This window comes from Calypte anna, chromosome 7 (assembly GCF_003957555.1).
Source record: "Calypte anna isolate BGI_N300 chromosome 7, bCalAnn1_v1.p, whole genome shotgun sequence".
Lineage (NCBI taxonomy): Eukaryota > Metazoa > Chordata > Aves > Apodiformes > Trochilidae > Calypte > Calypte anna.
The window spans coordinates 27,379,048-27,401,695 of record NC_044253.1 but is presented as its reverse complement, the minus strand read 5'-3'; the positions used below and the strand labels follow the sequence as shown (position 1 = coordinate 27,401,695).

Genomic DNA, 22,648 nt, shown 5'->3' with positions numbered 1-22,648 from the left:
TCGACTAAGGCTTACCTCCCATGCCAGTTTTGTGGAGAGCAGGTTGTGGTAACAATCATCTAACTCCCTCTCTCTCTGATACTCCTTAATCTGTTCACCTCTTCCCTGAAGTCCATCACTTTATGCCTCAGCTGTGCATTGTGGTTTGATGGCAAATGAGTCTGTTTCGCTCATTTCTACAGGATGAAAATGACTTTGCCCCCTCTCTCATCATTAATAGACAAACCACCCCTGGAAGCTGTTACTAGGTGGAACAGAAGAAAACAAGGTTACAAGGAAGTGATAAAGCCTTTAACTATCTCCTGGACCATCTTCCACAAAGAGCTGAATGAGCTTCATCCTGCAGCTTAAGCTAGAAAACCTCATGCTGTTCTGTTGGCTTACATATTTCCTCTGAATACTTAAACAATACAATGAAGGGTACAGAAAACCCTTTGCTTGTTACAGGATGTAGATGCCTCATTGCTCTGTAAGGCCTGTACTGCAATTCCCAACATACCTGTGATCCAAACATTTTTCTGCCCTGTCATTTGGAGTGGTTAATGGACTCTTTCATTGACTGGTTCTTGCTTATTTAAACATTTAATGCTCTTCTGATGCTCAAATTATGCCTGTTTCGTGTGATGGATTAGCCCAGAATACAGCAGTGACAATTTTCTGCAATCTGTGGAGTATCAAATTTTGATTACTTCAGGAGGAAAGAGTAAAGTTAAAAGTAAACTGTTTTGATTGATAAGGAGCAGAGGAATACTTCATGCAGTGGTTCATTGGAAGCCTTGATGAATGCCTGGCAGGATGACGATGAGTCTCCACAGATGACATGCAATAGCTCTGGGAAGATTTAAGATATTTATTGCTCAAATAAAACAAAACCAAGTGAGATGAGTAGGTAAAGTAGCACAGGATGATTGCAATCTGCTAATGAAGACCAAGTGCAATTCTGTTTTTTTTTAGAGCTAAAACAAACTAATTTTCCAGCTTGCCTGTAGAACAACTGATGGTTATTTTAGGAATTTCAGATACTGCCTTTCTTCAACAAGGAACTGAGGGTTATTCCAGATTCAGGTCTTCATAGTGGATTATCTCCTGGTTAATGCTGGCAATTGTTATGCTTTTGGGTGGTAAATGATGTAGCAGCACCTTTGAAAGATAAAGATCCAGGATCCCCATGGGCCCTGTTCTTTCCAGTGGCAATTTTTCCAGCTAGAAGAACATCACCTGGCAGCTGAGACAGGTTTTCCAAAAGGAATGTTCCAAACAATGGTGACCTGGCTGCTACCTGCTGAAGTTTGTAGGCATTGCTGTCTAGTAGAAGTACTAACTTCTGCTCCAAAGCAAGGTGCAGAGTTTCTCTGAAGAGACAGGCTGCTTTTCTATCAATTGCAACTCTATTATTCAGGTCTTCGGTGGCAATAACACGTCAACAGTCTCCTTGTGATGGTAGAAGCAGACGTGACCCCTCCACCCTGAAACAGTTGTTGAACGAGATCTTTGTGCAAATCCCCAGAGCTCTCCCTGACTGTGAGCCAGGAAAGGGACTTTGTACTGACAGCATCCTTCCAAAACAGTTCAGACCAGGGGAATCTTCTGAGAGATACAAGGGAGAAAAAGCAGCCACCAGTGAAGAGTCTGATGCATTTGAAGGGAGGGTTGCATCAGAAGCACCTTCTCCTCCTTCAGGAAAAAGCAGCTTGCTGGAGCCCACCATGCTGCTTTGCTATTAAAAAAGACACAGCTGCAGATAGAAGGTGAAAAGAAGGGATTTTTTTATTTGCAGTTTACGATAACTGGGTGGGGTTGATGGATGTTTTGGGCGTAGCAGTCTGAAAGGAGGCTCTGTGACCCAGGATGATTAAAACAGTTGTCTTGAGTGGAGTTTGTCTGTTCTGGAAAGAAGTGGGGGATACTCCAGCTAATCCATCAACAGACTCCTGCTAGCAGACAGATGCACTGATTAGAAATGACAGTTCTGCAACAGGTTTGAAATCAAAGTGCAGTGAAACTAGCACTAGCTGTCGCATGTTGTCAAAAAAGCTGCCCTGGAGCTACAACTCTCCTGATGATTTTCAGCTCTTTCAGCTTACCTACACCAAGAACTGGTACGTGGTGTGATAGGAACACCAGCAGCTTTCCTGGCACTCCAAGGAGGATAAAGAAGATCCTGGTAATAAAAGCATGTTTACAATTGGATTTACAGGCTGAGAACACAGCGGCTTTGGAGCATGCTTCGATATTTCTGAACCCAGTGGCAGGGTCTGTTATGACTGATTATCAAAACAGACCAAGCAAGAACAAAGACTAAGGATCTTGCCTGCAAAATGCTTGGACATTCCAGTGTTCTTATGTCCCAGATCACTTGCCCTTTGCTGATAATGTTGAGGATAAGATTCTCAGGTTGTAAGTTATCTGCCCACTTTGATAACAGTAAAAGGTTGTTACATTCTCAAAAAAATAATAAGTACTGATTATTCTAAGATCCAAACAATGTAACAGATCTAACTGGTTATTTTGTATGGCTTCTATAGAGGAAAAAAATGGTTCTTATTACTGAGGTGATCTGGCAATGACACTGCATATTTTAATTTTTTGTCTGTGTTTAAAAATCTTGTATTTTCCACTTGACACAAGCCAGGCAGCACAAACAGCCTATCTGTTGAATCTACAGAAGCTCTACAAATCTACAGATCTACAGAAGGCCTATCAAGTTTCTGAGTATTGTTTGTTATAAGCTCCTGGATCAGACCAGAAAGGAGGGACCACTTATTACTGCTGGGTCAGACCCCAAATCACAAATTGTTGGGGAACTGATCCCAGTCCTGCCTCACTGAACCACGCTTGGTGAGCTGAGTGCTGGCAGTCCATCTTTTGGGAATGGCTTCCACTTCTGCAGAAAACAGTAACCTGGCAGCTACTTCTCATCCTGCCTGGATGCTTCAAAAGCAGCTATTGCTCCCTTAGAGATCAAGTGGGCAGCAGCCCCTTAACAGGAACTGGTCTATGAGCTACCACCACATGTCTAATTAATGACCCTGCCGGTCGCAGCTGGAAGAGCTGAGCTGGGGGTGATTAATTAAATTAGCTGGCAGAGGAAATTACAGTGGAAAAGCCAAAGTTTGATTGCTCCATAATTAACCGCAGTGCAAATAATATCTGCATCTATAACTTCCAGCAATGAGATCAGAAGCCAACTGAATTTGGCACTGATTGAAGTTGTAAATATCCTGTGGTGAAAAATGATAGGTTTGTTCTGAAGGGAAAACTTAGAGAAACGGACAGCCAGTGGATTCAAGAGAGGAGCAGGAGGAAGGAGCACTGGAATTAGATCATGATTTCAGCTGATTTCTGTAACTATGGGAGGAACTCAGCATGGAAAATATTTTAAAAATCTGCTAGATCTGCTATGAGATTCTTTATCAGCAATTTGGCAAATCTAGAAAGTAAAGCCACCTAGACCATTCAGTCTCTTTTCTTGCTCCCCACCATCATGTGTCTCTAGCAGTGGGACTCATTGTTTTCCCTGGGAGATGGCTGCACTCTCCAAACATTTCCTCTCAACTTCATCCCCTCCTCCTAGGGAGCACTTTCTTGAACTACAAGAACCTACTTTTCCAAGGAACAGATCATCTCCAAATGTCCGTGGACCCTTCCATCCTCCATAATTATTAGAATCTCAATGACCCCACTAAGCACCTTCTCCTGAAGATACTCAGTGAAGATGTCAAATCGTTCTTACAACTCTACTCCAAATTCCCTTTCAATTTTGGCAAGTTTTAGTGACAACATACACCCACCTCAATCCCTGTATCAAGCTGACATCTTGTGAGTCTCACCCTGATTTCACTCTGGTATAGCTCTGGCTTAAAGGAAGCTCAGATTTTTAACAGATGCCTGAGATGCAAATGAGCTGAGTTTTATTTCCATGCCTTGTAAGCCGTTACCCTACGTACTCTTGGATTAAAATTGTGTATGTCAGAATATATTTAATTTTTTTTTTTTTTTTAAGCCATGAAACTAGCATTCCTGGATGTTGAACTAACAGTTAAATGGCAACTTATATATATAATCAATATTTTTAATTTTATATATTGTTTTGGTAATATATATATTACCATATATAATTATAATTATATGTTTGGTAAATACACACATCTAAGATAAAATTGTGCTTACCAAGATTTCAGTAAAAACCCAGAATCAAATACTCTGAGGCCAGCAAGAACTGGACATGACCAAGAAGCTCCCAGATTATACTGGAAACCCTGAGGAAACCTGGAAGCATGCATGTAAAATGAGAACTGAATCCTGGGTTTGGACCAGGTGGCATAATTCCACCAACTCCTTCCTGTGGAAAACTCTGTCCACACTGGCAAATAAATAGATGTAATAGGAACAAACGTGGAGATTGGAGCTGCTGGTGCCAGCAACCCTCTATATTAATGATCCAGGGGCATTACTGTTAATTGACTGAGCCTCAAATCAAACTTTCCCAGTTATCTAACAGGTTCAAAGCCCCATGGGTTGGAACCTTATGCTCAAATCAGAGTTGGTGCACACTGGGGGCTTGTGGAACTTCCACCTGGGTTTCTCCAAAGGGAATCTCATTTATGTGTACCAAGACTGCCCCAGGAACCAAACCAGTGCTTTCTCCTGCTCCAGATCAAAACACTCATGTGAATTTTGGCACCAACTTTGTGATCCAACCCTCCTCATCAAGTCTGCTGCCTTGCAGCAATTGATACAAACAGCCCCCTCGCCCCCCCCAAGCATATTTGAGTTCCTCTATTATATGAAAATAAAAGCACGACAGTAATTGTAAACCCAGAAGTCCTAATCTGCTTTGTCAATCTTTTTTTGACTGATTTCAGAGCCCACCACCTGAGAAGTCTGAGTGTAAGAAGACTTCTCAAAGTACATTAATAGACAGCACTATTATTGATTGCTGTCAAAGAAAACAGACACATTCAAATTTACAAGCTATCCTGGCCACATACACACTCCTAAGCTGTCTACTAAATACTGCTTGACAAATTGTTCTCATGATTAACTGGAGACTAAGCCAGTTTCCCTGCAGAAAAGCCAGGCACTGCATCCCAGTTTGCTCCTCAGAAACACACAGTCCTGGCCCTGCTGGGTGAGCTGCAGCTCTGGAGCATGATTCACATTTCTATACATAAGAAGCTCTGTCTGTTTAGCCTAAGTTATTTGTCTCAAATCTGAATAATAATAAAAACACCTTTTTAAAATTACTTCATTACTCTTAGGATGTTGATGCTATTTTTTGCTTTATCCTGAAAACCTTCCCCTATGTGCCAGTATGGCAGTGAGCTGGGCTGTTGCACCTCAGCTGTTAAAATTACAAACCAAACCTCTCTCCCTCAGGATGTCACAAGCACTTGGCTCTTAATTCAAGTATCACATTTGATGTTGGTCATTTTTTGAAGGGTATTTACTTGCACTACTGAAACATCCTTTCTGAAGCTTACAGTATAATTTACAACGTGATGTCATGTTCTCCTCTCTTTTATTCCACCTCAACACAAATCCAGTGAGCTGTCTGGCTCCACTAAAATGCAAATGTGACAACACCACCAGCTAAAACATTGGATTTGGACATATATTAATTTCACAAGTTAGAGCTTTATCAGAAGAGTCACTTTCTGGACACTGTCTTCTGTCATTTCATTTTGGGCATCCTGACACACACTCTGCACATTCCTATGTCTCATCTGCCCCTCCGTGCCACCCTCCCAAACACCCCAAGACTCCCTGTAAACCACACAATGTCCTTAAAAAAAATTCAAGACGTTGGGGAGTTATTTGAAACAGAACTGCCATCAAACATCCCAAATGGATCCTGTGCATTCCCAAAGGCCATTCAGCAGCAGAGGTTATCCAGACTCCAAAATGTGTTTCCCAAAGGCAAAGCTGTGTGCCAGGTACTTGTTGTTGTACTGGGCCTGGGGCTGACCTGCCTGGGCAAGTGGCTTCACAAAGACTGACTTTTAAAAGGACATGAGTTAGAGAGAAATTCCATAAGGCAATTAAATGTTCCCCTTCCCCAATTTCAAATTCTCCACTGGCTTTAATTAACTTGCCCTAGAGCAATAAGCCAAGCAGTAAGGTGAACTCTTAAAAGTATAAAGCAAGTTGTCTCTGCACAGCTCCTACCTTGCTCACATCTGAAGCCATGGGATACTCTCCTTACCTCTCCTCTCTGTTTTTATTAGCATGGTTCTTTAACATGTAAACTCAGCAGTATTTTACAGTCTGGCTCTGTGGAGAAAACCCTGTATCTGCCTGCAAAATGACAGTGCCAGTGGATTTCTATTGAAATAAGAAAGTGAACAAGAAAAGATCCAACCAATTTATAATTGAACAGAGGACTAGAAGGAGGGACTGGCTATTATTTCCAGAAGTAACCTGGTAAGATGAATGACTTTACTATGTGTCTGAAAGGGCCCAGTGCTTAGCTAGTCCATGGGCAGCTCTTCTGACCATCACAGCACATTAGCATACTGCAGATCATGATCTGCATCTCTCCAGTAAGGAAACCTGGCTTCTTTTATACTGAGATCACCAGGCAGCCCCACTGAAGGCAGCAATGTTCAACCTTTCCAGGCTCACAAATACCTGAGGATTTAAACAGCAAGGAAAACCAGTGTGCTGTGCCACACATCTCCAACTCATGCATGGCCAGAGGGTTGGAAGCTTCCCATACTTACAGAGGCACCCCAGTCAATCCTTGTCTTCCCCCAGAGGCTGCCAGCCAAGGCAGACACTGATCTAACCAAAACACTTTCCCACTTGGTGATGGTGTCCAAAGCAGCCAGGTGAAACCATGGCTGTATGCACCTATCCAACCAACACCTCCTGCCTACTCAAAATTGCAGTATTTTAAATGCATTAAAACTTCCATTTCCGTGGCTGGAAGTCCAAACAAGTAACGTTAATTTCCATCCCCCATCATCTTTTGCCTTAACTCAAAAGGTCAATCCAAGCAGTGTCAGGTATCTATCAATACCTGGGCTAAGCTGAGGGATCTGCACAAGTGGCCAAGGCACTGGGTCTGGTAAGGCTCAGACAGAAGCACACACGTTATTAGCAAAGGATCAGAAACTACAAAAATTTGCTTCTTGATATAAGAAAGCTAAAAAGTCAACTTCTGGATGAAGTTGAACTCTCAAGATGAAGATACACTTCAGTTTTAGTACATAGTGACACAATCCTTCTTTCCACTTGCAGAGGGGTTAGGTTAACTGAAGTAGTGATTTAATTGTGCATGCACCTTGGTTTTCCAAGTCTGGCTGGTGCTGTAGAGAAACAAAAATATAACAAAAATATCGCTTAGAAATTCTGACCTGGTTGAAACCAGAAAAATTTAAATCTTTTTGGAAAAAAAGAAAAGTTAGCTGGGAGATTTCTAGGCCATGACATAATCAGCTGTTCAGCATGAAGACTTTTTGAAGCATATCCCATCTGTACCTTTTGAGGCTTACCAATTATTGAGATGGCTTCTCCTCACTCCTGTCCGTCTCTGCAGACTGGCACAAAAAATGCTTCAGCAACGGGACTTTGCACTGTCTGCACAATCTAGTTAATAGGCACAGTAAGGCATTTCATTTCACTCCTAATTCCTACCCTCGAAAGGCTCTGATTTGTCACCTGCCTTCACCTCAAACACATTTTATCCTGCTATTTGATTACTTTAAAGCTGGAGTGATGGGGCTCTTGTTTCTTGCAGTCACTCTTCTCTTTCAGGGGTTCGCTGCCGCCTCCCCCCAGCACCCGCACATCTGAAAATCCAGCAGCAAGCGCATCGCCTCGGACAAATGGATCATGTTTGAGAGCTGTAGGGAAACTGTATTTGGACTGACGTGTATATCAAGTTTCAGTCCAGTCAAAAGCCAGCACCATCTTTTCACTGCTGCCCTTTTCATTTAGTTATCTTACTGAAGTCTTATCTCCCCAGTCCCTTGCCATAGGCTACTAGCTTCCTGCGGAGCCAGAAACAAAGCTCAGTCTTAAACAAAGGAAAAAAAGGGAAAAAAATCACAAAAGAGAGAAAGTTGGTCACAGTTACTGTTAGGGAGCCCTGCAGGTTCTGTAGCCACGACCAAAGCAAAGGCATGCTGCTGCTTCTGTGCCTAGTGTCACCGGCCAGCAAAGCCACCAGTAGCACGGCAAGGCACAGGTTTTTTGTTTTGTTTTTTTTTAAAGTACTGCTAAGCATCACCCCTGGCTGTAGGCATGCTCTTCTCTCCACTATCTTACAAGCTCAAAGTATTTTGCCATCCAATCTCTGAAGGCTGAAATGGTCCAAAACAATGTGGAGGAAAGAAGGAACACAACTACCACCAACACCCCCCGTGACCGCTACCACAAGCTTGTTCCCTGTGCATCAACCTTTCATAACCTCCCATCAGTGTTAAGCCCAGAAAAGGAAACTTGAGGACCACCCTCCCATGCCCTCACCTAACCAGCCACAGCCTGTCCTTATATCCAGCCACAAGTGATTTATTTCACATTTAACATCAGAAAAACTGTGCAGAAATATAATATAATTTATTTATTAAAGCTTCAGCAGCACAAATGAGTGAAAAACTGGCTTTCAAGTAACTCCTCCTGTGCCATGGACAGCAACCAACCTGAATTACGTTTAAACAGCTCCATGTTTAGTGATACCTGACATGCAGGGAGACAGCCATGATCTTGGGGCAGGAGAAATGGAAATAATAGGTTAAACACCAAGTACTCAGAAAAGCTTCAAATAAAATGTTTTACATAAGATTGCTTTCTGACAAGACAGGTTATTTTTTAATACTCTGGATACTTCCCTGGCTCAGCTCTGCTGAGCTCCTCAGCAGCAGCAAGTGCTTGACTTCCAGTGCTTTCTGAAGTCAAACGCATCTCATAGATGAGCCTTCAGATGTGACCCAGGGGACCTCATAATAGCTGATGCTTGGCATTTGGCATTTTTCTCCTCAATTGCTTTATTTAGGACCTTTTTTTATTACAAGTTTCAGCACTGCAAACATCTGTATTTGGATAGCAACACCAGTGTTAAATGTTTTTCCTTTGGGATATAACTCATAAAATAGCTACTATTAAAGACAGTGAGGGCAAAGATCACTTTGGTCAGGCTGCCCAGTGCTTTACACAGCAAATTTGATTTTTCAGCTCCTTTTAGCTCACCAGATTTAAGATGAAACTCTTCGTATTTATTTCTCAGGTGTTGTGGAGTAGCAGGTATGTGCATGTACACATACATTGAAGGGTGTGGAACTTAATGCCAGAGTAAATGATAAAAATATGGTTTCAAGTGAGCCTACCCAATGTAAATTAGTCCTAAAAAATGTTCTGTTGCAAAGTAGTGTCATTTGTGTGTCTTTGAACAAGAAGTTGCTACTGGAGTCACAGAAGTATCTGTTGTCCTCCCAATAAAAGCCACTTGACTAAAAACTATTTGACAGATCCTAACTACTGAAAATAAGGAGTATGTGAGCTGAATCAAGTTTGTGGTGGTGTTTGCTTTTTTTTTTAATACTGATTTACACCATGTTTGCCCCATCTCAGAGTTCTCACTATAAAGCTGCACTAGACTTTGCTCCTAACTCAGGTATTTCATCTTAACTAAAATAATCTCCATAATGAACCTCTCACAATTAGTTTGGTTGCACCTCGAGTCCATGCAGCCAATTCCAAGCTTGGCAAGGCAGTGATTTTATATTTGAGTTGTTTTTTTTTTTTTAAATATGAGGAGAAAACATACTCTGGAGTCCATCTGCTACCTATTTCCCAACTACTCACCACCAGCCATCCTTTGATCCAATGAGCAACAGCAGGGCACTGCTTTACCTCACGCCCAGCATGCTCTACCTTAACCATCATCCTGGTCTGGCCTCTGGACTGAAATCTGACATTCGCCTATGGACCTGTCCCCTTGCAAGTCTGCAACAATTCTGGGCTACAGGTAGATGGATGAGAGGCTACAGTCATGGAGGGATGGGAATGGCAGTGTCACAAAGGTGCTGTTAGCCATCTCTTATTACAGCTGAATTTGCTGTGGCACACAACTGATTCTCATGTCTCCTTTCTTTCCAAATGCTTCTGAAGGTATTGAGGTATTTTCTAGGGACAGACTAACTCACAACAATGAGCAGCTGACTCATTTTAGTGGTACTGGCCTTTGGCCATTAGCTGTATGTAAGCCACATTTCCCCTCATTTAATAAATACAATTCCCAATTTCTTCCCATTTGAAATTAATCTATCTGTTTCAATTAGCTCTTCTATTCCTCTGTTGTAGCACTACAGCTAAACATTGGCCAAAGCAGTTTCTAACCAGCAATGGTTATCTCTCTGTTGGCAAGTTCCTTCTTGACCTTTGCAAGTAGCTTATGGCCAAGCTGCTGCAAAGACAGTTCAGCTTTCAAATCTGAGATGCTCTCTAGCTCTGATAGGTGCTTGGGAAAGAACTAATATAAACCAAGAAATAATCAGTCATTATCTGAAAAGAAAATTAGATTTGAAGCCAAGATCCTACACTATCTCAAGACCTTCAGAACAGGCACTCAACAAATAGACTGGTTCTACAACTGGAGAACATAAAATCTATTTTTTTTCTGGCAGCTGGTTATTGACTTACCAATACTCTTTTTCTGGTCTCACTCATCACTGTTCACACAAATAGAAAGAAATCCTCCTTTCTGGAGTCCTGAACTTGGACCCTATAGTTGTGGAGCAGCTCACCAACATCCTTTTTAGGGAATTTCAGCTCAACTGTGTCTGCCACACTGAAAAGCAGCAGCACACAAAAAAGCTGAACCAAAAATGGTCAAGAACCTCAGAAGAATAAAGGTAACTTGAGTTGACTGTACCTCCAAAGCAAAACATTTCAGCTTCTATCATCCATCCTGCTGCAGAACCCTCAAGAGGCAAGGTGATCTCAAGCAGCTGTGATTTCTAATCTTAAAATACTCAAGGATGTCTTTCTTCAAGTTCTCCAGGTGACTTCAGAGTGGATTTCTAATTTTTTCATCAACACTGAAAAACCCACTTCCAAAACCAAAACATGAGTTTTTAGTGTGATTTCTACGGATGGCACTTTACAGAAGAAACCCACCAAACGTCACTGGACTTGTAAGAAAAAGGTGAAGAGCTGCTAAAATATGGACTGTTGAAGGCCCTCCCCTTCTTTTTTATTAAGTATTTGAAGCTTGAACATTGCCTCTGGGCCACCACTGTGATCTTAATTTTTGTATTGTCACCATACTCATAAAATCTGGGTTTGAGGAAGGATCTTAAGTATTATAGCTAGGAGGACTCTTAGCTAGCAGGTATCAAACCCAGGCTGAAACATACTGCTCTCCTCCCTCTTCAAAAACATTTTTCACAAGGTGGACAACAAATGGATGTCTGGAGAGTCTAACATCTTAGAGACATCAGAGAAAATGAGAAAAAGACAGAAGATTTATCTGGCTCTTCTCTCCAAAATATCCAGACTACAACAGCAACACTTGGGCAAATTCTCCAGAAGGATGAAAAGGACTTCACAGAATGGCTATGCTTGGAGAGGACCTGAAAGATCATCTAGTTCTAGCCCACTCCTTCCAAACCCAAGCTTGCTCAAGGCCCCATCCAACCTGGCCTTGAACACTTCCAAGGAGGATACAGCTACAACTTCCTTGGGCAACCTGTTCCAGTGTCTCACCATCTTCAAATTAAAGAATTTCTTCCTCATATCTAACCTAAATCTCCCCTCTTCAAGTTTTAAACCATTCCCCCTTGCCCTCTCACTACACACCTGCATAAAAATCCCCACTCCAGCTTTCCTGTAAGTCCCCTTCAGATACTGGAAAGTTGCTATAAGGTCACCTTGGAGCCTCCTTTTCTCCAGGCTGAACAACCCCAATTTCTCTTTAGCCTGGCTTCACAGGGGAGGTGCTCCAGCCCTCTGAGCATTTTAGTGGCTCGGACACAGTCCAGTAGCTCTCTGTCCTTCTTATTCTGGGGACTCCAGACTTCCTACAAACCCAGTGTAACTGCAAATCTCTGTTGACCATGGGCCATATGGGACCATAACATACTCCACCAGAGCACCCACAGAGCACACGTATGTTCCATGTGAGGTATGAATGCAGAGAGCAATGTGTCAGATCCATATAAATTTTCAGAAAACTTAACAAAAGTGGTACTTAAACTATTTAGATTTAAAAAAAAAAAAAGGATTGTGGCTTTTAAACCTCTGCTTTTAACACATGCTCTAAGGCACTGCAGGAAGAGACAGACCTGCTTCACCTTTGCAGGTTTCTCTCTCACAGGCAACGAGGAGAATCACAATTCTAAGAACAGTTGCAAGCTAAGCTTCTGCTTACCAAGTGCTTGAGTTTTTATCAGATTTGCACAAAACAAATGTGCAATTGAAGCAGGGAGCATTTTATTTCAAGCACTCATTTACTTGACCAAGGAGGAATTAGGGTATTTTTAGTTTTAATTTTTAATCATCCAGGCACCACCCATGCCACTGGATAGGCACCTGTGTTTTACCCATCAGTTCCAGGATTCCAAGCTCTCCTTAGCAGCTATCAGGACAATAAAACATGTCATGCTACTACTAACTTATCTTTGGAGTATTGCACCTGAGCTTCGAAAGCCTTCAAATGGTCAAATCCAACTAGCAGCCACTCAAGCTGACATTTCACTTGCCTTGCTCAGCTATTCCTATTCAATGTACTTCCTGAAAGCTACTGGTAAGTGACAAATTTTATTAAAAAAACCACCAAAACTTAAAACAATTACACTTACTTTAATCTGAAAGCATGCAATCTAGCATGTCATAATCAGTTCACTTCTACAGCCACATGGGGAAAGGTTTTAGTTTACTGACAGCAATGAATCAGTCTTTTTATTTATGGGTGCATTTGAAAATGCAATACTCCTGTAACTAATAATTTATAAATTTTCCTCATTATCTTTATGAAATATCTGCTGTCCAAAACAGAGCTAATAGAACTCCAGCTCACTGGGAGATGTACTGTTCAGTGTAGTCCAGCCACCAGAAAGACCAGGAGTGAGTTACGACTCTTAGGGTGTGTTGGTGCAGTAGATTTTTTTTTTCCCTTTTTTTTCTTAATTCTTTCCCCAAATCTCTCCCATTCATTGGACTTGCTGAAATATCTTAAGTCAAACCTTCAGTCCCCCAGCAGCCATTGGGTGGGCAGAAGCCCAGATGTCTAAACTTTATTGGCAGTAAATGTCATTCTTGCACACAGCCTGCATGCCTAGAAAACCCAAAGGCACATCTTGGTCTATCACATCCCATCACAGTCCCTGCCGAGACGGGAAAACCGAAATGGAAAACGTCAACAAACTCCGGGCGCGGCGCGGAGCGGGGGATGCCCGCTGACAAGCGTGCTGCAATGACAGAAAGGGACTCGGAGTTGCAATTAGTGGCACTGTCATTTTCGGGCGCTCCTGCCAATTAATTAAGCCTGTCAAATGGAAAAACAGCAGCATTCACATGATAATTTATATAGGGAGAGACTAGCCTGGCATAGCCGCTGCTGTGGCCAACAGAATTCCCTCCAAGCACTTAAAAAAAAAAAAAAAAGGAATAAAATAAAAATATAAAGAAGTAGAAAGGGAGGGGGAGAGAAAGAAAGTTAAACTGTCCTTGTTATAACTGTTAACTCTGATCACTCAAGTAGAAGACGGGCTGATTAAAACTCCAAACGAGCCCCTAGCTCGCTTAAATCTCAGAGTCCGGAATGATAGAATCAGAGGAGTTTATTCATACCATTAAGCCCCAGAGAACTTAATTGAAAGAAGAGCATAGCCTGGACCTTGACAAGCGGGAGGTCACAGTAATTGCTGCCGGACATATTTAACATTAAGATAATCAGGCCATTAATTACCCTTTGGATCATTAAATCAGCCAGTTGCAAAATGAAATTTCTGCCTCTATTACTCACTTGAGAGACCACAGGGGTGGCTTTTAATTTATCAGTGAGCTTGAGATACAAAGGACCAGGCTTGGGGAGGAAGGAAAGGGGGAGGAAGGGGGGGGTTTGCTTCAGCAGAGGCAGGAATATCAATCCGCCATGCTTGGTGATCGTGGCAAATTAACTAGGTAAGATAACCTCAGCTTCTAAAGGCAGAAGCTGGGGGTATGTAAATAGATGAGGGCAGACAGGGAGATCAGAGCCTGCACACCACTTAGCAGGATAATAAAGGAAATCATCCTTGATTATCAGTGCTAATTTGGACACTGCCGGTAGCTTGTTATGCGTGTTCTGAGTAGCATTTAATTAATTCAATTGCTTGTTAATGAGGGAAGTGACATGTGGGGAGCAGATGCCACCCAACTGCAGATGGGTTCTGGTCAGCCCTTCACAAGAAAATCTTCCTTTTTTAATATATTTTTTTTTAAATTTATTTTTAAAAACACCCTTCCCCCACCCCTGAAACAGGAAAGGTGTCAAGCATGGAGGAGCATTCAAAAGGCACAAAACACTGACCTCATCAGGCCAAGAACTGCTAAGGAACCAGACCTGACAAATGCAGATAGAGAGGTACTGATGTTCCCTCAGGCCCCATTTGTAATGCTGCAGCATTATGCCAGGAATCGGAGCCCAACAGGACTGAACCAGCAGTTTGATGGCCAAAAGGAACAAGAAATGAGAGAGATGAAGTGGAGCATCATTATCAGATTCAGGATATAATACTGGGATCTTAAATACTCAGTTTCCCTGGGCTTGCGCTTTACCTGTACTGTTTATAATGAAGGAATAATTATTTTTACAAAAAAAGGAGGCATAGTTTGATATTTTTGATAAAAGTCACTCCCCAGTTCTCCTCCAGAAACAAGTGCATGCTCAGTATAGCAGACATCAGCCTCGAAACAGCAAGACAGGCTTCAGCTTTGGACTGTGGAAGTCTGCTAAATATAGTTGAGCTGCACAGTATTTTTTCTGACACCATTAGATTCAGTTCATTAGTGAGGGAGGGATCAAACTGGATCTTATGTCTTAAGGTGAAAGTCAATTTCTGACACTGATGGCTTCTAAATCCAGAGTTCTCAGCTTTAAGAACCTCTCTATTTTCTTACAACCTTTGCTAATAGGAATAAACAGGGTGACTGCTATGCAAACACATTACCTGAGCAAAAGTGCAGCAGATGCCCCAACCTCCAAGCTCCATTTAAAGAGCTGCTTGCTTGGGGCTGCCTTGGCAGAGATTAAGACTATGCCTGAGCTTCTACTAACTGCTCATCCCTCACTTAATATATTTTAATGGAGATGGAAATCCTTTCAATGTAGGAATATTGTCAATAAGATGCTGAAATGCTGGAGCCCTTTAAGGTCTGCACAAAGCTAAAGTGAATATTCAGCAGACTCTGACCAGGAGAACAAGAAACATGGCTGGGGTGGTGCCTGGATATTATGCTGCTCCCTCTCCACTTGGCCAGTAGCTTCCAGCTGATGGAGGTGGCCTTGTTGCTGGTATATCCCAGCAAGACTGAGATGAGGGTCAGAGGAAGAGAACGAGGGCCAGGGAGCAGATAATCACCTTCTGGAGGCAAAGGGATGGTGAGATCTCACCTTAATTGGAAAAGGCCAATATTTTAGGAAGCTGACAGTGGCATGCAATCCTGTAAACCAGAAGCCACAGGGGCAAGAACTTTCTCTACATGGTCTAGAGTGCAAAGCATGTGAGGCATGTCCAAAAAAAGCCAAGTATCTGATAGGAGAGCTATGTATCAGTGCAAAATGCCCAGGTGAAACATGGCACAGACTCCCTAAGCTGGCTTTGCTGGCTTTGGACATTCTTCCATGGAGAAGTCCTGTTCCTGCCCCACTGGGCTACTCCCATGTCACACCACTCCAAATCAATGCTCTAAGAGTGTGCTTAAACAGTATCAATAGCAATTAGAGGGGAAAATCCTGATCTCATCCCCAGACCCAGTTAATTGTTACAACATTGATTTACTCTAATTTGACTTCTCACTCCAAATTAAATCTGCATTACTGAAGGGAGAGGCCACTGGCAAACTCTCCCAGCTCGCTCTCTCCCTGAAAAGACAATAAATTTAATATTGAATACACCTGGAAAAAAACAAGGGCAGTTGTAGAAGGATCCATACTGAAAGATCTCTTTCCTTTTCTCTGCCTCTTTTTTTTTTCTTTTTTCTTTTTTTTTTTTTATTTCCTGCAAGTAATTAAAAGATGCTTTTCTTGACTAATGATCCCCCTGTTTAGAAATAGGAAGTCGATACTCCTTCACCAGCAGTCAGCTTCAATTTGTCACAGGGCTCCCGAAGTTTGAGCCGTGGTTCTCAGGGCTGCTGGTAATTGCTGGAACCAATTACCAGCTTTCCAAAGCTGGCCTAATCAGGGACCCACGGCCACCACAGCCCAGAGACCAGCTGGTTCCTTTTCCCTTCCACATGCACGTATTTGCCAAGGCTTGAGCTTTCTGCTGCTTCACCAACTCTCCACGCTCACTGGGAGCTCTTGTTTATTTCTCTTTCCTCCCGATAATCACAGCAACACCCTCAGTCTCAGCTTTGCCTCACGCTGTCCTCTGCTTCCTCGGGGATCCAGCTGTTCACACAACCTGCACTGCTTTCCCCTTTGAGGCCAGAGGCCAGCCAAGGTGTTGCTTTTGATCTGAGTGACCTGGAGGTCTGCTTATTTTGTAAGCTGCTTCTCAGACTTGATGCAACCTGGCACAGACTGACAGCAGAGGACAGACCGGGGCAGTGTATCCTTCATGAATGCAACAGGATTCCTCCTGTCTTTTGCTACCAACCTCTCAGGCTTTTGAGTTCCCACCCTCCAATCTGAGAGCTTTTCTGACCTTCAAAATAGACATTCAGGTTTATCTTTCTCTATGACTTTCGCTGAATCTGAGTGGACTACAAGAGGATAGAGGAATAGTATAACTGATGAGGTTTAAGTTTGATAAGGTTTATTTTTGAGCATACAAAAATAAAGATGCAAGCTGTGCTCAAAGCCTCACATATCTGTTATCATAAATGCTGGTGACAATTTCCTCAGTAAGACTCTTGAATCGTGCTGTGGCCTGGAGTAGCAATTTGGCAACCCCTCCTGCAAAACATTGATCCTTCCTGAGTCTCTCCACCCTTCCCTCTACACAACAGGAAGACATGGGATGCCAGTGGAGTGATCCAGAGATTGGTGCAGGCTTCTCCCTAGCTGAAGGGGCTGCTTTTGAAGCCATGTGAAGACTTCCAGGTTCCTTTTAGCCCAGGATGTGTGCAGTCCTTGAGCCTCTGAGTCCAACAAATTCAGTATCTATGGAACAGTCAATAATCCCTTTTTCCTTTGCCCCTGGAAAGCCTGTGGGTTTTCACCTCTGGCTTCACCTCCAATAAAAAGACACAATGTGAGATGGTGAAACCAATGTATGTCTGATCTCCTCTACATGTCTGTTAACAGAGGGTCCACAATTGTGCTGACAATTAGTGGCACTTTGGGGGGGGGGGCACAGTGGAGACAGAAGAATTGAGAGATGTGCCTGTCATAAAAAAAACCCAAACCAAAACAGAAGACTGTATTTATATAAGGTCTTTTAATGATGCTTTGTGCTAAGCCTTTGAATCAGCTGGAGGAATGGAAGAAAACATTGCCTGCTCTTGTGTTTCCAACACTTTGTTTGCAGGCACAGTTGGAAGGTCTGAGCAAACGTGGAAAGCCACAGAGCAAGGGTTAATAAAAACATGTAGTGGAACTTAAAATGGGAGTGCTATGTGGGACAGACATAGTAAGTGGAGGTGACAAGGAAATGGAAATATGAACAAATTCAGAAGAAGCTTGGAGGAAGCCATGGCAGTACCTCTCTCTCATCTGTTGGGGTTTTGGCGAGAAGAGAGCTCTCTAAAGCTGGAGCATGATGTGTATGAGAACCTATGCATATTGCTGCTCTTCCTTATCAGCTGATACCAGAACCCACCAGCATGGGCAGGAACAGTGCCCCAACACCAGCTCTCAGCTCTCTTCTTCAGAAGCTGTTTTGCTGGATGATTCTTCCTCCTTCCCTTGGACCTCTTCCATCCCTCCTCTATAACTCCAAATTTCAGGTTCTCAGTCATTCTTCTGCTTGCTCTTTTTCTTGCCTCTTCCCTCAGTCCCTCAACAACACAAATCAGGGGGGCTTGTTTAACCCCACTTCAGGTCCATCCTTAGAGTATTCCTCACACAAAACTCCAGACATGGATACATAACTTAGAGCTGAAGAACTTGGACAGAAGGATTATGATCCTTGCAGAGATCAAAGTACAAAAGGAAGCATACACTTTCAAAAACCAGAACTTTCAGGTATTTATATGAAAAATATCACTTTGATCCCTGCTGCAAACAGCAGAAAAATTGGGAGCAGCAAAGCAAGATCACAATTGCTTTGTGGGAAAACTTTCAAAGAACCTTAAATTTCTTTTCTAACAGCATTTCCATCATGGAAGTGGACATCAGATGGAAATGCTTATTTATAAAATGAGTATTTAAATCTTTTTCTTAAAAAATGTTATGAGTCCAAGGAAAAAAGTGCAGTTATGTCACTGAAGGGTCTGTTTTCAGCACAGTCACTGGTATTTTAGATTTTTCATTATAATATCTATTACGTGTATACTAAAATAAAATGGAAAAAATCTCAACTTAGTGTATGCCTTTTCTTTTTAAAAGTAGTTAGAATTGAGGCGTGTCTCCAGCTCACCTTGGTAGTAAGCAACATATATTTGCTAGGTACAATATCAGATCTCTGGATTAAAGCAATCCTAATGACTCAAAGGCATAAATTTCAATTGGCCTGATGAAATGATTGTATTAGCTGTCTAATAATACACACTTTTACAGCAGACATACAGTTTATGTATGAACAAAATCCCTCCGTAGGTCTCTCTGAACATTTCCATATGCATAGTCATTCATATAAGTAGCCTGATTAATGTACCGGCTTCATTCTCGAAGATGAACCAAAGGTGGCACCAGAAATTCATTTTTCAGTGCTACCAAAATGATGCAATAAGAAACAGTTGACTTTATTACATACAACAGCACAGAACTACTCCTTTACTGCAGGAGGTGGCCCAGGTATATGCTCCCAGGCTATAATTTCACCTGATCTGGAACTGAAAAATGCAGGATCCAGAGATAAACATAAATAAAATCAGAATATAATTCCTTCTCATATGATTTCACTTACACACAGGAGAGAATGTTGAGAACTAAACCTCAATTGTGCCATTTGCTGCCTGGGGACTGCTCAGTGCTTGGGCTGCAGTCTGCCCCCCTGGAGCTCCCCCTGAGACAATTATAATGCACTCCAGAAGACATCCTCAGGAGCTTGCCCAGCTGTGCAAGGCAGTCAGGAAGGCATTTCTCCTGCTTGAACCCCCTGCTGACACAGCCTGCCACATCATTCTGCTCCCCCCATGCCTATTCCTCAGTAGCACTTACATCTCAAATCTACTGAAATAATTTATAAATCTTTGATGGTGGTCAGATAAATTAACTGCATAAATTCTTTGGCTTTTGGTAAACAACGCATCACAGAAAGATTATTTTCACTGTGTTGAGCTATGACTGGTAGGAAAAATACTCTTCTCATAGGAAACACACCCCTGCTAACTTACAACTTCATATATATCACATAAAGAAAAGGAAGTGAGTCCACAGTGAGGAGGACTTTCAGTAATCATGATGAGAACTCAAAGACCTGATGGTCAGGTACAAATTCCTGGGTGAGCTTGAACTACTGAAGGCAGATTATTAATCACAAACTGACAGTCAAAGAGCCAGGAACTTTGTGGCAGAACAAAACAAAGAAACACATTACAGCATAATTTAGATTGAGGAAGAACCAGGCAGGAGGCTTCAATCTCCTGCTGTTTTGTCAGTCAGTCAATCGAACAAAAAAATTGTAGAGCTACTGAGGAAACCTTCACAAAAGTGAAAAAGTAACAGGGTCACTCAACTTTTGACACCTCCCTCCTTTGACACATGTTGTTCCTGGGCATGCAGGGAAGATATATATACACATAATGATTTTTATAAGGCTTACTGTGAGGCAGCATTTTAAAAGTCTACGTTGTAAAACGTTCCAACACCCCAGCACCTCTGCCTGCAATGCCAACCTGAGGATTTATGTGCTTACAGCTTAAAGCCTTGGTCAGGTGCTGCATCACACGCTGGCTACCCACTGCCTGCCGTGGTGAGATGGAGTAAGGAAGCCTACCTTGTGGATTCTGGTGAAGGTTTCATGTGGCCTTGGCTGCTCTCCTCCCAGACACTGTTTGCCAGCTCGTTCCCAATAGAAGACATCACCTTGATGAGCTCTATTGGCCAGTCATCCAGGTCAAGGGAGCGGACCCGGGAAAGGTGGGTGCCAAGGTTTCGGTGGATACCTGAGCATTCTATGCATATGAGGGCTCCCAGATTCAAGCTGGCCCAGTCAGGGTCTGTGGGAAAAGGGACACAAGTAATTAGCACAATAAAACACATATCATAACTTTCTAGTTGATGTCTGTAGCTAAAGATTTAGGCTCCAGGGGAAAAATGCAGGTGTCCTGTCCAAAAGCACAGTTAGGAGGTCTTACAGAATTTGCCCTGTGGAGATACAGAAGGAGGAAAAAAACAATGAAGAAGATGGGTGTCAGAAGATGCATCATTCAGCCTTCGGTCAAAAGAAAAATATGAATTAGAGAGAAAGAAGAAACAAAAGATATATAAATGCAGTGGCAGGCAGTTGTTGATGAAGTAGTGGAGAAAGCCCCTCCTTGGGAATTTAGAGCAACTTGTAGCCAATTACAAGGGAAAAAGGAAAAAAACAAACCCCAGCTACTAGATACAATGTCTCTGTTGCTGTCTATATCAACTCTCCTAATAACAATCTGTATCATCACCTACATATAGCTTTTACTGACACACTGAGGGGTATGTTTTTATTTCTAAGAGTAGGGTGATAAATATTAGGATGAAAATGTGATGCTCTGCACAGTCCCAATTTTAGTGTACAAGCCAGAAGCATTCCACTGACACACACAAATAACCCCACAAACGATAAGGTTTTGACAAGCCTGAAAAAAGCTGGGAAATTCCAAGTCATTTCCCAAGATGGTTCACTTTTGTGTTACTGCCCTGTGTTATTTAAATCTAGATTTGTATGAACCTGACTCTCTCCAACAAACATTCGTTTTAACAAATGCAATGAAAGATGCATGGGAGGAATTTTTGGTGGCTTTTTTTCTCCCTCCTGCTGTCAGATCTTTTCTTTGTGTCTTACCCTGGGCCTCCCAAAGAACTAGTGGGCTATCACACATGCCAAGAAGGAGAATGGTGATTAATTTAGAGGGCAGGCAGTTTTTATTCAAATCAAAAGAAAATTTAGAGCTGCTAGAAAATGAATTTCCAGTGTCCCTTTCCATCTGGGGAAATTTCATCCAAATACACATTTCTACTTAATGTAAACCAAAACCAGAAAGTTATTTTTGGAAATAAACCACGAATAAACTAGGAAACAAAACATTTCCTAGTTCTTTGCCATGTCATGTTTGGACAAAAAAAATCTGAAAGGAAAGCAGGTCATTTTAATTGCAAAATCCTACATTTCATTGAAGGCACTGACATTTTTCAATCAATCCTTAGAAATCTAAAAATATCCCAAATAAGAACACTCCCTCACTGTTTCACTTGAGCAGAAAAACAGACTTTTCCTTTAAAAAGTTGCTGTCCATACCCAGTCATACACCAGGAATACACAGCAGGCATTGCAGATCACCAGCAAAGAAGCTGAGGCAAAACTCCTGACATGTTTTCTAACCATGACAAACCACATGCTTGCACTAAAAAACCTACCATACTAATTTGTCAGTAAAAGCTTAAACACAGCAGATATTAATTTAAAATTTACAACCCATGAGTCAGAATGAAATCTCTGTCCCCGACCTCCTTGACCTGCACAGGCCAGGGTTATTGTCACAAAAATAAAAAGTGCAAATAGCTCAAAGAAGCATGAAGGCAGGAGGAAGGAACAGAAAAAACCCTATTAATAGTTTTCCAGTTATTCTAATAGGGCTGATGCTAAGGACCTGACCCCCACTCCCAAACACCTCTGGTTTTGAAGCACCTCTAATGTACCTTTCACTGAATAATTTTTAAAAATACTTCACTACTTCCAACTGACAGTGCTGGCATGATTAAAGTTGTATTGTGTCCATCAAGACAATAATCAAGAAGTTACTATCTTGTCATTTTGTCAAGACAGTACTTTAAATTTTAACCATCAGGAAACATACAGCTCATTTTGAAGGTGGCAAACTAGGAAAGGCAAATATTAAACTCATTATAGACACCCAGTGAAAAAGACACTTGCTGGTCTTGGTTACACCCAGATAAAGTAGAACAAGAGAGAGCTTTAATGAGAAGCCTGGACAAATGGCAGCATTTGATTGATTCTGGGAAAAAACCTGACATGGTGTCACTTATGACATCTCTTTCAGTGTATGCACATGAAAACTTGTTCTCAAAAGGATGTATGCTACATGACAAAAGCTGCTACCCACCAATAATTAAAGCAAATTATTATAAACTACATACTCAGGGATGTAGCTGTTTGCAAAGCACTGCTCCCTG

At 42.0% G+C, this 22,648-nt stretch overlaps 1 protein-coding gene across 5 annotated transcripts in view; it reads right to left on the bottom strand.

The window, feature by feature from the left end:
* AGAP1 (ArfGAP with GTPase domain, ankyrin repeat and PH domain 1) overlaps positions 1-22,648 on the bottom strand; it is a 352,299-nt gene that overhangs the window by 24,501 nt on the left and 305,150 nt on the right. For all 5 annotated transcript variants that reach the window (XM_030453884.1, XM_030453885.1, XM_030453886.1 and 2 more), the window contains one exon: positions 20,253-20,475. In XM_030453884.1, coding sequence (XP_030309744.1) covers positions 20,253-20,475 — 223 coding nt within the window. The remainder of the gene's footprint in view (positions 1-20,252; positions 20,476-22,648) is intronic.